Source organism: Lygodium microphyllum, chromosome 2 (assembly GCF_053477565.2).
Source record: "Lygodium microphyllum isolate KBCC chromosome 2, Lygodium_microphyllum_v1.1.10, whole genome shotgun sequence".
NCBI lineage: Eukaryota > Viridiplantae > Streptophyta > Polypodiopsida > Schizaeales > Lygodiaceae > Lygodium > Lygodium microphyllum.
The window spans coordinates 32,064,554-32,079,629 of record NC_141136.1 but is presented as its reverse complement, the minus strand read 5'-3'; the positions used below and the strand labels follow the sequence as shown (position 1 = coordinate 32,079,629).

Below are 15,076 nucleotides of genomic sequence, written 5' to 3'. Positions count from 1 at the left end.
ATGCACACACACACATCTGGAAATAGTTAGTTACATGTAAGCAATGAGGAATTATAGCCAAATTAAGAGAAACATAAAAAATCCTTATTGCTTGAAAGAGACTCTAACTTGGGAGTTCACTCTTTGTAAATGAGACATCTCACCTACAAGTAAAGAATCCTACAAAAAACCTACCCATGGCTTGTGCCAAAGTCATATGACCATAGAATTTCAAAAATATAACAAAATTATCCTTCCCCTACCTCATTCATCTTCCTCCCCCCCCCCCCCCCCAGGCAGCACATATCATTATAACTTTCCATTTTAAGGAGAATACAAGCAACGGTATATAACATTGTGTGCTAAATCTTGTTGAAGTACCTCCCTACATTATGAACGGGAAAATTTGATCACTTAACTAGTAGTCTCTCCCAACTTGAAAACACGTAAACACATCCTGCCACAATATTGTGATGTATTCAAGAACGTTGCCTCTAAAGTGAGCTTACATATCATATTTTGGGCTCTTCCCAACATTATGGAAAGATGGCATGTTCGAAACTGACTCTATGCACACACACACACATCTAGAAATAGTTAGTTACATGTAAGAAATGAGGAATTATAGCCAGATTAAGAGAAACATAGAAAATCCTTATTGCTTGAAAGAGACTCTAACTTGGGAGTTCACTCTTTGTAAATGAGACATGTCACCTACAAGTAAAGAATCCTACAAAAAACCTACCTATGGCTTCTGCCAGAGTCATATGACCATAGAACTTCAAAAATATAACAAAATTATCCTTCCCCTACCTCATTCATCTTCTTGCCCTCCCCCCCCCCCCCCCCCATCCCCCCAGTGAGCTTACATATCATATTTTGGGCTCTTCCCAACATTATTGAAAGATGGCATGTTCGAAACTAGACTCTATGCACACACACACATCTGGAAATAGTTAGTTACATGTAAGCAATGAGGAATTATAGCCAAATTAAGAGAAACATAGAAAATCCTTATTGCTTGAAAGAGACTCTAACTTGGGAGTTCACTCTTTGTAAATGAGACGTGTCACCTACAAGTAAAGAATCCTACAAAAAACCTACCCATGGCTTGTGCCAAAGTCATATGACCATAGAATTTCAAAAATGTAACAAAATTATCCTTCCCCTACCTCATTCATCTTCTCCTTCCCCCCCCCCCCCCCCCCCCAAGCAGCACATATCATTATAACTTTCCATTTTAAGGAGAATACAAGCAACGGTATATAACATTGTGTGCTAAATCTTATTGAAGTACCTCCCTACATTATGAACGGGAAAATTTGATCACTTAACTAGTAGTCTCTCCCAACTTGAAAACACGTAAACACATCCTGCCACAATATTGTGATGTATTCAAGAACGTTGCCTCTAAAGTGAGCTTACATATCATATTTTGGGCTCTTCCCAACATTATTGAAAGATGGCATGTTCGAAACTAGACTCTATGCACACACACACACACATCTAGAAATAGTTAGTTACATGTAAGAAATGAGGAATTATAGCCAAATTAAGAGAAACATAGAAAATCCTTATTGCTTGAAAGAGACTCTAACTTGGGAGTTCACTCTTTGTAAATGAGACGTGTCACCTACAAGTAAAGAATCCTACCAAAAACCTACCTATGGCTTGTGCCAAAGTCATATGACCATAGAATTTCAAAAATATAACAAAATTATCCTTCCCCTACCTTATTCATCTTCTTCCCCCCCCCCCCCCCCCCCAGGCACCACATATCATTATAACTTTCCATTTTAAGGAGAATACAAGCAACGGTATATAGCATTGTGTGCTAAATCTTTTTGTAGTACCTCCCTACATTATGAAGGGGCAAATTTGATCACTTAACTAGTAGTCTCTCCCAACTTGAAAACACGTAAACACATCCTGCCACAATACTGTGATGTAATCAAGAACCTTGCCTCTAAAGTGAGCTTACATATCATATTTTGGGCTCTTCCCAACATTATTGAAAGATGGCATGTTCGAAACTAGACTCTATGCACACACACACACATCTAGAAATAGTTAGTTACATTTAAGAAATGAGGAATTATAGCCAAATTAAGAGAAACATAGAAAATCCTTATTGCTTGAAAGAGACTCTAACTTGGGAGTTCACTCTTTGTAAATGAGACGTTGTCGAAGGGTTTGTGAAAGCAAAGTCGCGTCTTCAGAAGACCTTGATAAATTTCAGGATAAAAGATCAATCAGATGAATAAGCAAGATGAGGAAATAATGTCAAGACTCTGTTTTATTTCTGTCAACAAGAGATTCAAGATTCAAGATGAAGAAACCCGAGCAGCCTCTGGATTGCATAGATCATCTATACATTTCAAAGAGAATTTCGAAGAGTATGATCTTCATCGATGAGTGAGAAAGTGGATGAACGTGGGTAATTTTCTGATTCAAGTTCCATCATGATGACTATTTACTGATATTGAGATGGCTTACGGTTAGAAACAGTCTTCAAATTTTCCATTTTTATATATAATGTTAGCCTTCAATCTGCCCTGTTCCTGGATCAGTCAGACCCAGAGATAGTCTTCAGTTGTGGCTAATAAGTCAGTTTTCTGGCACTCTTTATCAGGAACAAACATAATTTATGTTGGGAAATATGGATGGTTAAAGGAAAGCTTAGAATCTGCCTTGAAATCTCATGTTTTCTCATCAATCATGATGCACAGCATAAAAACAGATCAGTGAGCTGGAAAATTGGACAGCACAACTTCTTTCTTCAAGATAGTTTGATGGTCTGGTTCAAGACAAAATCGTTGTGGGATGAGCATCTATACACGGTTCTTCATGAAGCATTAATTACTGTTGTTATGCTCTCATAGATGTCTGTCCTAATTTTCCCCAGACTGACTGTTTCCTTCTTCCCAGGATTCGGATGCTCACTCCCAACTTGTATCAATGTCCTCCCTCTCTAAGCATGATAGCGTGCCTTTCTCCTCCTCAACAACTGGCTGGTAAGGACATCAATTTAACATTGTGTGACTGGCTTCAACCATCGATCAGCATCAACAGGGCCGTAGCTTCTTCTGGTTTTCCTCCATTGTAGCTTCTGTGTTCACAGCTTCTACGATGTCTCCTCCTTCGTTTTGTACTCCATCACCTTCTTCGTCAAGTTCCTTTGCACCAGGATAATCATTAAATTTTTCAGCTTATTAAGGATCACATTGTCATGGCGGCAAGACACGAAGAGAGATGGGTCGAAACACGACAGGATATAGAGGAGAGGACGTAGAGGAGTTTGAACAGCTTCAGTGCCCACACACTCTTTGCATCTCTCAGTTTTGATACATTTTTCTTTTCGTCTTCTGTCGCAGCTCAAACTATTGCTTTCGCAACATTTCTCTGTTGCAGCAGCAGTTACCGATACTTCAAACCTTTTTAATCTTTCTGCGCCTTCCCCCAGAGAGAGAGCTTCCCTTTTCTCCCTATCGTTTTCTGGTTTCAATCCTCTTCCCTCCTCTCTGCTTGATTCCCCTTTACGTCGTGTCCTCTGAGATACATCCTTTTTCTGTTTGTCTCTTGATTCATCCCCAGTTTCTACTTTGCATTTCGTATCTGATTGAAAGCATTCACTAAATTCATCTTCCTTGCTGCATCCCGTGTCAAATTGGAGGCGCTTACTAGATTGATGATCCTCTGTGCTGTTGTGGGGTTCTCCCGCATCATCCTGTTTTTCGTTTCTCCCTGTAACTTAGGCTCCCCCCTTCCATACAAAAAATCACACCTTTTTTTTTCCCAGACCAGATGACGATTACCATGTTCCCTCTCTCCTCCTAAATAAAACTTCGCCTGTCCAAAAAAAAAAAACAACGACCTCCCACAGTCCGTTTCCAACGGCTCTTCTTTTTCCTTCAGACCCATAAAGCAGCCTCCCAATTTGGCTTTTCTCTCCACCAGGAAAGCAGGTATTGGGAATATCATCTGGAGACAGTCTCTCTAATTGCATTTGTGCAAAGCATTCGACTGCTTTTGAAGCCCTCCTATCTTCAATATATCTTGCTATCAGTCCATTCCATGAGACTACATTCCGAGTCCGCAGTTGGTCAAAGACTTTTTGTGCCTCAAGAAGAGAGCTACACTTGGCATACATATCTACCATAGTAGTGCCAATAAAGACATCTTTATCCAGTCCTTTTCTGGCAATCTCTTCACAAATTAGCTGGCCTCTTTCTTTGTCTCCCAAGGAGCCACATGCTTTCTAGCTACAAACATATGTATAATCAGCTGGAGATACTGCTACCTTTTGAATTATGGGCTGACCAGACTACTCACAATTCAGTGATTGGCTATATGCCAGCTGAACCTATGCGTGGACAACAACCAATCATACCAATTGAAGAATCTATTCTCACATGGAGTCTTTACCTTAGGAGGAAGGAATTAGTAGAGAAGAATTGCTGACTTTGCGCATATGGTAGCTAGAAAGAAGGTCTGAAGATGTTCAAGCAGATATTGAGAAGCTTAAGACAGCAAGACTAAAGAACAAAAGAAGATTTGATAAGCGACATCGACTTTGGCCAAGAGCAATTCAAGAAAATGACTGGGTGCTTGTCTATGACAACAGCCTAGACAATCAATACAATGCTTCTAGGAAGATGGTAAAGCGTTGTTTTGGCCCGTATGTGGTAAAGGTCATTCATGACAATAATTCCAAGACACTCCATCCTGGGCTGGAAGCCTGTCAAACACCTGACGGGATTCTCGAAGAGAGTCACATTTGCAGTACATGTTCACCAAAGTGTTGCCGATAAAGGCATCGACTGGCAGTCCAATTTTGATGATTTCACTGTGAAATGCAAGGCCACTTTCCCTGTCTTTTAATTTAGAATAGGCTTTGAGAAGGGCCACATATATATAGCTGTCAGTGGGTACAAACACGTCTTCATCAATCAAGCTCTTGTTGCTACCTTTCTTGCTTATGTTGGAGACCTCAGAACCAAACGATTCATTATGACGTCCAGTCATATTGCCACTAGATGATTTTATATGCCCATCTTCCCCTATCAAATTGATTGTATAATCAGAACCATTTTTATTTGACTGCTGGTCATTGTCATTACTGTCTAGATAGGACATCAAGTTCCCTATCAACTGGCCCTCCTTCTTTCCCTCTTTGGCTTTTTCAGAGAAACAGAAAAATAGCAATCCTTTTCCCACATTCTACATATCTTGAAAGCTTCGCAATTTAAGGAACTATGTTTCAAACTGGTAGCCTGTCAAAAACTTGGCAGCATCTCCTTGAAAGCCACATTTGGTATACATTTCTACCAGCATGTTTCCCACAAGGAACTCCCTTTTCAAATCCCCTTTGAATTATTTCAGCATGCATTTCATGTCCAGTTTCCAAAGCTCCTGTAATGCTACAAGTTTTCAAGTTGTAAAGATAAATGAAAGCATCTAGACGTACCTCTTCATCAGTCCCATGTTTAGCATATCTTTTTGGTGGATTCCACATCTCGGATGCGCAGCAGTACGACAACGTGTCACCTACAAGTAAAGAATCCTACAAAAAACCTACCTATGGCTTGTGTCAGAGTCATATGACCATAGAATTTCAAAAATATAACAAAATTATCCTTCCCCTACCTCATTCATCTTCTTGCCCTCCCCCCGTGAGCTTACATATCATATTTTGGGCTCTTCCCGACATTATTGAAAGATGGCATGTTCAAAATAGACTCTATGCACACACACACATCTAGAAATAGTTAGTTACATGTAAGAAATGAGGAATTATAGCCCAATTAAGAGAAACATAGAAAATCCTTATTGCTTGAAAGAGGCTCTAATTTGGGAGTTCACTCTTTGTAAATTAGACGTGTCACCTACAAGTAAAGAATCCTACAAAAAACCTACCTATGGCTTGTGCCAAAGTCGTATGACCATAGAATTTCAAAAATATAACAAAATTATCCTTCCCCTACCTCATTCATCTTCTCCCCCCCTCCCCCAACCCCCCCCAAGGCACCACATATCATTATAACTTTCCATTTTAAGGAGAATACAAGCAACGGTATATAGCGTTGTGTGCTAAATCTTGTTGTAGTACCTCCCTACATTATGAAGGGGCAGATTTGATCACTTAACTAGTAGTCTCTCCCAACTTGAAAACACGTAAACACATCCTGCCACAATATTATGATGTATTCAAGAACCTTGCCTCTAAAGTGAGCTTACATATCATATTTTGGGCTCTTCCCAACATTATTGAAAGATGGCATGTTCGAAACTAGACTCTATGCATACGCACACACATCTAGAAATAGTTAGTTACATGTAAGAAATGAGGAATTATAGCCAAATTAAGAGAAACATAGAAAATCCTTATTTCTTGAAGGAGACTCTAACTTGGGAGTTCACCCTTTGTAAATGAGACGTGTCACCTACAAGTAAAGAATCCTACAAAAAACCTACCCATGGCTTGTGCCAGAATCATATGACCATAGAATTTCAAAAATATAACAAAATTATCCTTCCCCTACCTCATTCATCTTCTTGCCATAGATTAGTAAAACCACACAACTCTAACAACGTACTACATAAACCACCCCTAAACACTGCATATAAACACAGCATAAGGTCTTCAGATCCCCCCTCTCTCAAATAACCTGTCATATTAGTCTTCAGAATGCATACTTTATTAATTGGTTATGCATGTAGCAAGAAATCGCCTAAACAAAAGTATGAAATAGGCCCATTAACAATTATGGTTTTATCAAATTTCAGTTTTGACACAGAAAAAGCTACACACCACTACATGTATGAATTCCATACTAAGATGTGCATATTCAGTACAATGTTGGAACTCCTGGCAAGCCAAATGTTATTTTCTGAGCAAAACCAAGTCAAAGTTCACATCACAGTCATAACCAATGCAAGAATTTTCAACATTGTTGCAAGAACTTTCAACATCACAGTCATAACCAATGCAAGAACTTTCAACATCGTTGCCAGTTGCATCCCTAAAATGCAACTGCCGTTAGATAAAACTTGATGTGTAGCACCTCAATGGCCATCATTAAAAGACCCATGGACAAATCACACAACCTGCCCATATAGGCATTTCAAAAGGGACAAGTCATGAGCAGAACACCATCTTTGCCCATATGGCCATGTCATAAGTGAAGTTTATTCAACAAAACGATTCTACTTTGGAGCATTTATTTCCTCTTTGTTCAAATCAGCAGTTTCTCAATAGCATCCTGCAAGTACACAATACAATCCATTGGGACATTAGTACAGGCCCAATATTCAACAAAAAGGCTTTTCTTGAAGGCAAGAAATGAACAGTGTATAAACCTTCAGGTGATTTATTTGACTTTTCAATTGACTTCCCTCGTTTGATGTCACAGAGCATGCTATGACTGGACGTGAAACACCACATGCTCGGCCTAATGCTTGTTTTGAGGGCACAAACACGTAAGGAACATTCTGCAAACACAAATTACTTAAATCTTGGTTCAATCTAACAGCCAAAAGACGAAATGACAAGCACATGGAACCTTTAAATTTCAAGAGTATTGATAGATCAGGAACACATAACCGACCTTATCTTCAGCTAGTAAGGGAAGATGCAACAAGATCTCAAGTGGTTCTGTATCTGCTGCCATTACTATGAACTCTGCAATCCCTCTATTCAGGGTCTTTGTAGCTGCAGAAAGCAGAAAATGAAAGATAAAGGGACCATCAATGGTGTGCGTAAAATTTGTCTACTTAGAAAAACACCTCTAAACTCAAAAAACCAACCTTCATTTGCACCCTTTTTCAGCTGTTTGTAATTAGCTGCTTGTTGCACAATATCCATAATAGTAATGGTAAGGTGAGCATCTGCCAGAGGATATGCTTTTGGGTTGACAGTTTCAGAACCCTAGAGAATAGACAATACAGGTCAAATTAGGAAAGCATTTGCATTGTTTCACCAGACTTGTATATACATTGTTAGATGTGGTGTTCCGTGTGAACGATCAGTCAAAGTTTGACGTGTCCTGTGTGAGCACACACTTGGATGTTGTCAAATTAATGCTCAAAAGTGGGGCACTAATTATATTCTAGAATAAGTGAAAGCTATTGTTGTATCTTATCTGGAAGTTTGTTAGATAACATTTATATGTTATCCAGATTTTGTTTGCTAAACTTGATATGAAATTTTTGTAATCAATCAAATCTCATACAGATTTGCCCCTTTTGTGCCTTAGGATCTCTCTCTCTTTTTTTTTTCGTAAAAGGTAATTGTATTAATTACGAAAAAAAGTACAAGATTACATTGTTACATGAGTACAAGAGACACGAGGGCCCTAGGCCAACGTGTGGGAAATCCCCGGACTAGTATACTAAAAAGGTTACACCAATCATGGCAAGGGCCCAGAGGCAATTGCCAAATGCCAGGAATGCAAATCCTCCCGAGGGAGCAAGTCAGAGTGCCTGATGAGATCTAGTTGCCAATGCAAGAGCCCTTTAAGCCTTGCAATATGTCGCGGTACATTAGAAGCCGAATCAAAGAGAAAAGCATTTCGGGTGGTCCAAATGTGCCAGCATCCCCAGTATCTGAAAAAGTGAAATAAGATCTTCATATGTAACGGTGGCGGTGTGGGATAGTTTGGGCGCACAAAAACCCAATCGAAAGGAGTCAGCACCACTGCGTGCCAGATTTGCGACAAGAGTGACCAGATATTCTTGGCGAGCGAGCAAGAAAGAAAACGATGTCGGGCCGATTCCGCCGTAGTGGTGCAGAAGAAACAATTACCATTCGAGATTCGACGCTTGGAAAGGGCCGAGGCAAGAAGAAGACCACCAATCATTACCCGCCACAGAAAGACCTTGCATTTGAAAGGTGCCTTATTCTGCCATCCCGCCATCAGCGTTGCCTGCCACCATGACATTGATTTCCGCAGGCCCCAAACAGTATTAACTTTCACACCCAGCCATTGGTGATCTTTAATGAGAAGATGATACACCTGATTAGTAGAGGCCTTTTCCAGACTCAACCGGCCTGCAAGGTCCCAGTCCTGCCAAGGGCGATCCATAGCCAGGGCAGGATCTCTCTCTCTCTCTCTCTCTCTCTCTCTCTCTCTCTCTCTCTCACAAAGAACTGACAAGTACAGAGGGCCTTCTAGCCAGCGAACTAAAGACAAAGAGAGCTAGAAAACAGCTAAGAAATCAAGAGGTACCATCATGGAGCAGCTACCTCCTGAACAGCTGTACGAGTAAAAACCATAGGACCTACTTGCTGCAACAACAATCCCCAGTGGACAAAATCTAACCATGGATATGAATTCTCTCTCATGTAAGCTACAAAAAGTAAGTCGAGTTTAATCCTCAATTATTGACCATGTTATTTGACTCTTGTATAGCCCCGAAAAGAAATTCAAATTAAACTGAAACTCCAGGACTTTCAATAAAACAACTATCACTTTGCCAAACTTACAGATTTTTTTGGCATTTTTTGGCTCATTAGAACAGCCTCAAAAAGGCATCTTTGCCGTTTTATACAACACTTTAGACTTATTCTGGCTCCAATTTGTTCTATTAGAGGGACTCAGAGTGCACACCATGATTTATTTTCCGTATCCCACATCATACCCATTATCCACAAATGGTGGCATCATCAGTACACCAATATCCAGAGGTGCTGCTCTTGCTGCCACCCATCACATCAGCTCCAGAGGCTGCAGCCAGAATGTTTTGTGCCCCTGCTGTCGCCCAGCCTGCACGTGGAATTTCCAGCTACATTTTTGGCTGGCTGTACATCAATGACTGCTGCTACTGCTGTTCAATAGTCTCCAGCCCTGCTACAGCCATCTTGACCTGCTCAGCAGCTGTGTTTTCATTCCCAAACAGTAGTCTGTAGATGACCTGCAGCAGATTCTTCACTTGGCATCTGAACAGCTGTCCTTCAGATCTGCCTGGCTCTGTCTATTGGATACTCCTCTGATCTTCACTTTCCGCATACTTCTGCTCCATGACAGCATATTTCAATCCTTTTCTTCTGCACTACGCCCTCTGCTGCTGCGTGTCATCACCCTCAACCCCAACCTACTGCATCTAACTCAGATTTGGTGGTATTGCTGCACTCGGGATATGTACACAGAGAACAGCACTCTCCTTCAGTCCACCCTGATGAGAGTCACTGGTTGTTGGACATCTCCACTCCTTGACCACCCACATCCCTAGCACCTTCACTCCATCGTTTACAGCATTCATTCATTTGTCAGATACTCTTCTCTCTCCCTTTCCATTTTTTGTTTTTTTCTAGGTTGATTGCATTCTAGTTTTGATTGTACAATCTGTGCTTTCTCTGTGCAAACCGTAGCATATTGTTACACCCTGTTGCCACACTCTTATCCCCATCAGCTAGGACCCTTCCAAAGGAGCACTATTGCTTCTACCCAGGCCACCCCTTCTGCTGCTACACACAGCATCTACTACCCCCAACCCACGTGTTTTCAACATCTATGTTGTTCAAGGCAATCAAATTTTTTGCTCTAAATATCAATGCTACTACTGCTGATCAAAACACAGCTCTTTGGCTAACATCAGCTGCTGCTGCCTGCAACTAAAGTCTTGCTTTCCACACAAGTTGCTGTCCTGCACAAAACCCCAAATTTGCCTTCTTTGCTTAGTGGGCCCTTTGGGGATATTCCCCAAGTGTAGCCTGATGCTGTGAGCCACATCCTTCAGTGCCTTCGATACCCATTGCTACAGCCAAGAATGCTTTTAGTGACACTTGTTTTAAAAGGTATCACACTTCTACATGGAAAAACTTCAAGCAACAACCCCTCACTTGTCAAGGTCATTGGAGCTTGGTACAAGGATTAGAGCCACAACTTGATCCACATACTCACAATGCTACCCTATTATCAACTTGATGTAAGGTCTGCCGCCCAAGGCTCATTCTCAATTGCAACATTTTAGACTGCATCCTCTCACTAGGCTCATCTCACTAACCCACTCCTCACCGAGAGCCTGTACTAATTGAAACAATCTCAAACATGAGCTCCATTAGCCTTCCATAATGAAAGAGACTTGAAAGTCATGGCAAAGTACCAAAGAATAACTCACTAAGTACACTAACATTGGCCTATCGAAATCAATTGACAATCAAGTTACTATGTTCTTAAACAAGCTACTAGCTAAGCATTTCACTGTCATATAGCAAATTATTTGTATGTTCACTCATGGGTTCTAGTGTCAACTCTCACAATATGCATGATTGCAGGCCTTTCTTTCCACCTCTTCAAAGTGTAAGACAGGTTGCAACAATAACTGTAAATATAGAAGGGCAAATTCTCCTCCCCAAACAATATCCACTCCAACACTCCAACACCCCAAAACCCCTCTAGCAATACCTCCTAAGCAAAATACGTTTTGTCAAAGTCACATGAGATGGGAAATAGGGTCAAAGAAGAGTAGAGAACAAGGACAAGGACAAGGACAAGTAAAGCCATGAATTGCCATCCCATCTGACTATACAATCACATGGAATAGGCACGAGGATGGGGGACTCAAAAAAGGCCATTCCATGTGACTACCCACTGCCCAAAGCCTAGCCATATTGATAACGATTGTAAGACTAGGCAATCTCAAGATGACGAATCCTATAATTCGACAACTCCTACCTCACCTACGACTAGTGATGTAGGCCCTCCTTAGTGGCGGAGGAGCATAATGATTCTGCATCTTGCACATAAGGTTTCCACAACCATCGACGGCAGCGGACCCTTGCTAAACCAACTACATTACACTACCCTCAAAGGCTTGACTAAGCAATTTGCTTACCACTTGCAAACTTGGCCCTTAGGCACATCTTGCCTCCCTTGAGAGCATACAATACCATTTTTGAGCTGCCATTGGTTCCTCATTCATGATCATTAACAGTCCCTTGTGCCCACCTGCCCCCCCCAAAAAAAGTAACTCTTCAATCCAATAGATTGAGGACAGAGTTGTAACCCATCCCCATGCCAATACATACCATTTCCACTTGCTACAACACTAGACAAGATATGTCTCCTTGCACACTCTCAATACCCACTAGGCACACTCAAGTGTATCCTCCTTTTGCCATTGCACACTGTTGATCATACTTCCTCTCTTTCACCACCTCTTGAGCATGCCTTCCAAGTAATAGTGGGAACTCTCTTCTAGCTTGACTATTTATATTAATTTTCCTTTCATTCTCAGACACTATGTAATACACCAAGTAGCATCTAAATGAAGAATTATAACACAAGTTCTCAAGCGTTTTTCTAGTGCTTGCATGCTAGCCTTGTGATTCAATTATGGCCTAACGTGCACAAGTCACGCATCTTTCTAGTATTTACATATTGCGCTTGTGTTTCAATTATGGACTAACATTGCAAGGATACCTAGTACGGACTCGGTAAGAGGACCTCTCATGAGGGCCCCTCCTCTCCAGGTTGAGCCTCATTTTCTTGGCAAAGGAGACTGTAGCTACCTCCTCTCCCAAGGCCAAGTTTTGGATCCCAGAAGAAGGAACCCATTTCTCTTTGTAGGTGTGAAGCAGAATGTTTCTTCCCATCTTCACTCCATTTTCCACATTTTCCCAAAAGTTGTATGTCAAAATTGTGTTTACATACACTATCACTAAACTAGCAAGAGAAAAAAATCAGGTCCTCGTGTGTCAAAATTGTGTTTACATACACTATCACGCAAAAAACAATCCTCCCATAACCTATGATCCCCAGAAACACTGCAACTCAGTATGTCGTGACGAACCTAACAAAACTGCGGTTTGCTATACATGTTGCTCAAACTTCGTGCTTTTGTATCCGCAGTGAGATTTTGCGCCAGAGTATTACGAAAGAGCAAGAGCCAAGCTTTTATAGTTCCATATGAGCGGCGCTATTTCCTTGTGGTTGGTACGCTCGCACACTGCAAATGCTCTCATTTGCTAGTTTTCTTTGAGACAAATAGCTACGAAGAATCACCGTACAACAAGAAAGCATGGCACGAAACATGAAGGAAACGGTAAATAGAAGAAGCTCGCTCTCGCTCTCTCGCTGTGTGTGTGTGTGTGTGTGTGTGTGTGTGTGTGTGTGTGTAAGAACACAGAACAGGAGCTTACCATCGAATCGAATAGGGTTTTTGTTTGCTCGCGGACTCGAGGACTCGTCGGCTTCTTCGCTGGAGCACCTTACCCTATCCCCTTGTCAATCCTTCTGAGAAATCGATAATACTTCCTAGTGGCTTCGGTATTTCTCTCGTTGTTCAGAAGACAACGAAGTTTGGTGGCGAAGGAAATATCATACTTCTTTCTCGGTGAGTGATTATATTCAATCTCTCAGCGAGAATGAGATGTTTACATCTTCGTGGGAAAAAGAGGCACTATACTTTCCTATCCCTACACCTACCATGCTAGTGATTTATATTCTAGCTTAAAGGCATTAGCATCCCTTCATAGAATGCAATATATAGAGAGCATCCCCAACCTAGGAGACCTAAACAAACCTTCTGTCGCGCATAGGTGCTTTCTACATTAGGACCTATTCCAATTTGCCCATAAAGACTTACAAATGAGGACCCTTGCGAGATTCCACAATTTGAGGGACTTCCCATCCAAATGGCTTTGTCACCAAAAATAGCAAATCTTGGTTTTATGTTGGCATTTAAGCCACCATTTTGAAACCATGTTTTTACTTTGAACCAAAGGGATCTATCCTCTCTTCACTGCCAAAAGATATATATGATGCTTTCTAGTAGGCACAAATTGGAAACTCTTGTAAAGTTAGTGATTCAATCTTTATGGGAAGCCGCTTTGACATTATTTTCCATAATAGAGTAAACCGACCTGCAAAATGAAGGGAATGAATGATTTTGAAAAACCCTCGAATCAATTGTCCACCACCTTTCCCCTCATTACCACACCCACAAATAGAAATTTAGAGCAACAAGAGTCTGGTTTGTAACTCCAAGCCATCGGATGAATCCCTTATATTTCCAAACTCCTTTTGATCCAATTTTATGTGAGGGGAACCAGTCCTTCATTTTCCTGCTAAGTATTCTATAAGCCAATCATATTCTCTATCTCTTACTCCATATTTATTTGCTATGTTTTTTAATTCATGATTTTTTTATTTTACTCATCTCATATATAAATCAATTGGGCCATTGATTTGTCATAGAGTGTCTTGGACAACCTAGGCTATTGATTATTGAGGACAAAGCACTCCTTGAAGACACTTAGAAATAACCATATGACTTAAAGGATGATTGTATCACCTTTGTATAGCTATGCTCTGACCTTCATTCCAATGAGTTAAACACATCAGTCCATTGTTGATAGATGTGGTGGGAGCTTACACTCAACCGCCAAGACCCATGGACTGCTTATTGTTTTACTTCCCTCCGAGACGCGTGCCAATCCCATGGCACTTCGAGCTCTTTGTTGTGGAAAGGTGGGCTCTGGGCAAGTGGCTGGTGGGGTGATGATAAGGCCACACGTGGACTCCGTTGATTGGGAAACTTTGGTGATTTGGATGGAGAACCCAAGGTATGTCGAGTGGATGATGAGGGCCTCCGAAGTTGGTGGTTTGCAGCATCTTGTTGTACCTAAAAGGAGAAAGTGCTCTACCTAAGGAAAGTGTCTACCTCACCATGCAGTGCTCTGTGCTCGTGTTGGTGGAACGAGAAGCTGGGTCCAACCACAGGCAAGTCTCGATGATGTCCCACACTTGAGGATCCCATTCGTGTAAAGGGAGGTGCGTTGTATGTAGCTTAGGGTGACAGGTCTAACCGTAGACAAGTGTTACCTCCCTAGGTATGTCCTGTCCTTGAGGTGCCCTAAGCGTGAAGTGGAGAGTCAAAAAGGGCTATGGGGTTAGGAATGGAGGCGGTCGACCGAGACCATAGAATATGCATAACTTGAGGACCCCTAGGTGCAATGACTATGAGCTATGTGCTGTGGATTGTGTTTAGACGTGTCGTGTGCTCCTTTCATTGTTATTTGTTTGTTGTCTTTGTGTTTGACCTTCTCTTTTCTTTTCTTTGCTTTTCTCATTTTTTAAAGTTTTTTTTGCTTATT

The 15,076-nt window shown here is 41.2% G+C and overlaps 1 protein-coding gene across 1 annotated transcript; it reads right to left on the bottom strand.

The window, feature by feature from the left end:
• Window positions 1-6,818: 6,818 nt before the first annotated feature.
• On the bottom strand, window positions 6,819-13,372 carry LOC148039576 (uncharacterized). The gene is made up of 5 exons (XM_087691998.1): window positions 13,121-13,372; window positions 7,786-7,906; window positions 7,587-7,690; window positions 7,339-7,470; window positions 6,819-7,241 (listed from the first exon to the last, which is right to left on the bottom strand). Exons 1-5 carry the CDS (start codon window positions 13,121-13,123, stop codon window positions 7,215-7,217), a joined length of 387 nt encoding a protein of 128 aa, XP_087548124.1. The 5' UTR covers window positions 13,124-13,372; the 3' UTR covers window positions 6,819-7,214.
• Between the last annotated feature and the right edge of the window lie 1,704 nt (window positions 13,373-15,076).

What these genes read in the sequence shown, in the direction of transcription:
- LOC148039576 (XM_087691998.1), bottom strand. An exon ending in GAAAAAGGGTGCAAATGAAG is followed by an intron (nt 7,691 to 7,785) that starts GTTGGTTTTTTG and finishes TGCTTTCTGCAG; the next exon opens with CTACAAAGACCCTGAATAGA. An exon ending in CCTTACTAGCTGAAGATAAG is followed by an intron (nt 7,471 to 7,586) that starts GTCGGTTATGTG and finishes TTGTGTTTGCAG; the next exon opens with AATGTTCCTTACGTGTTTGT.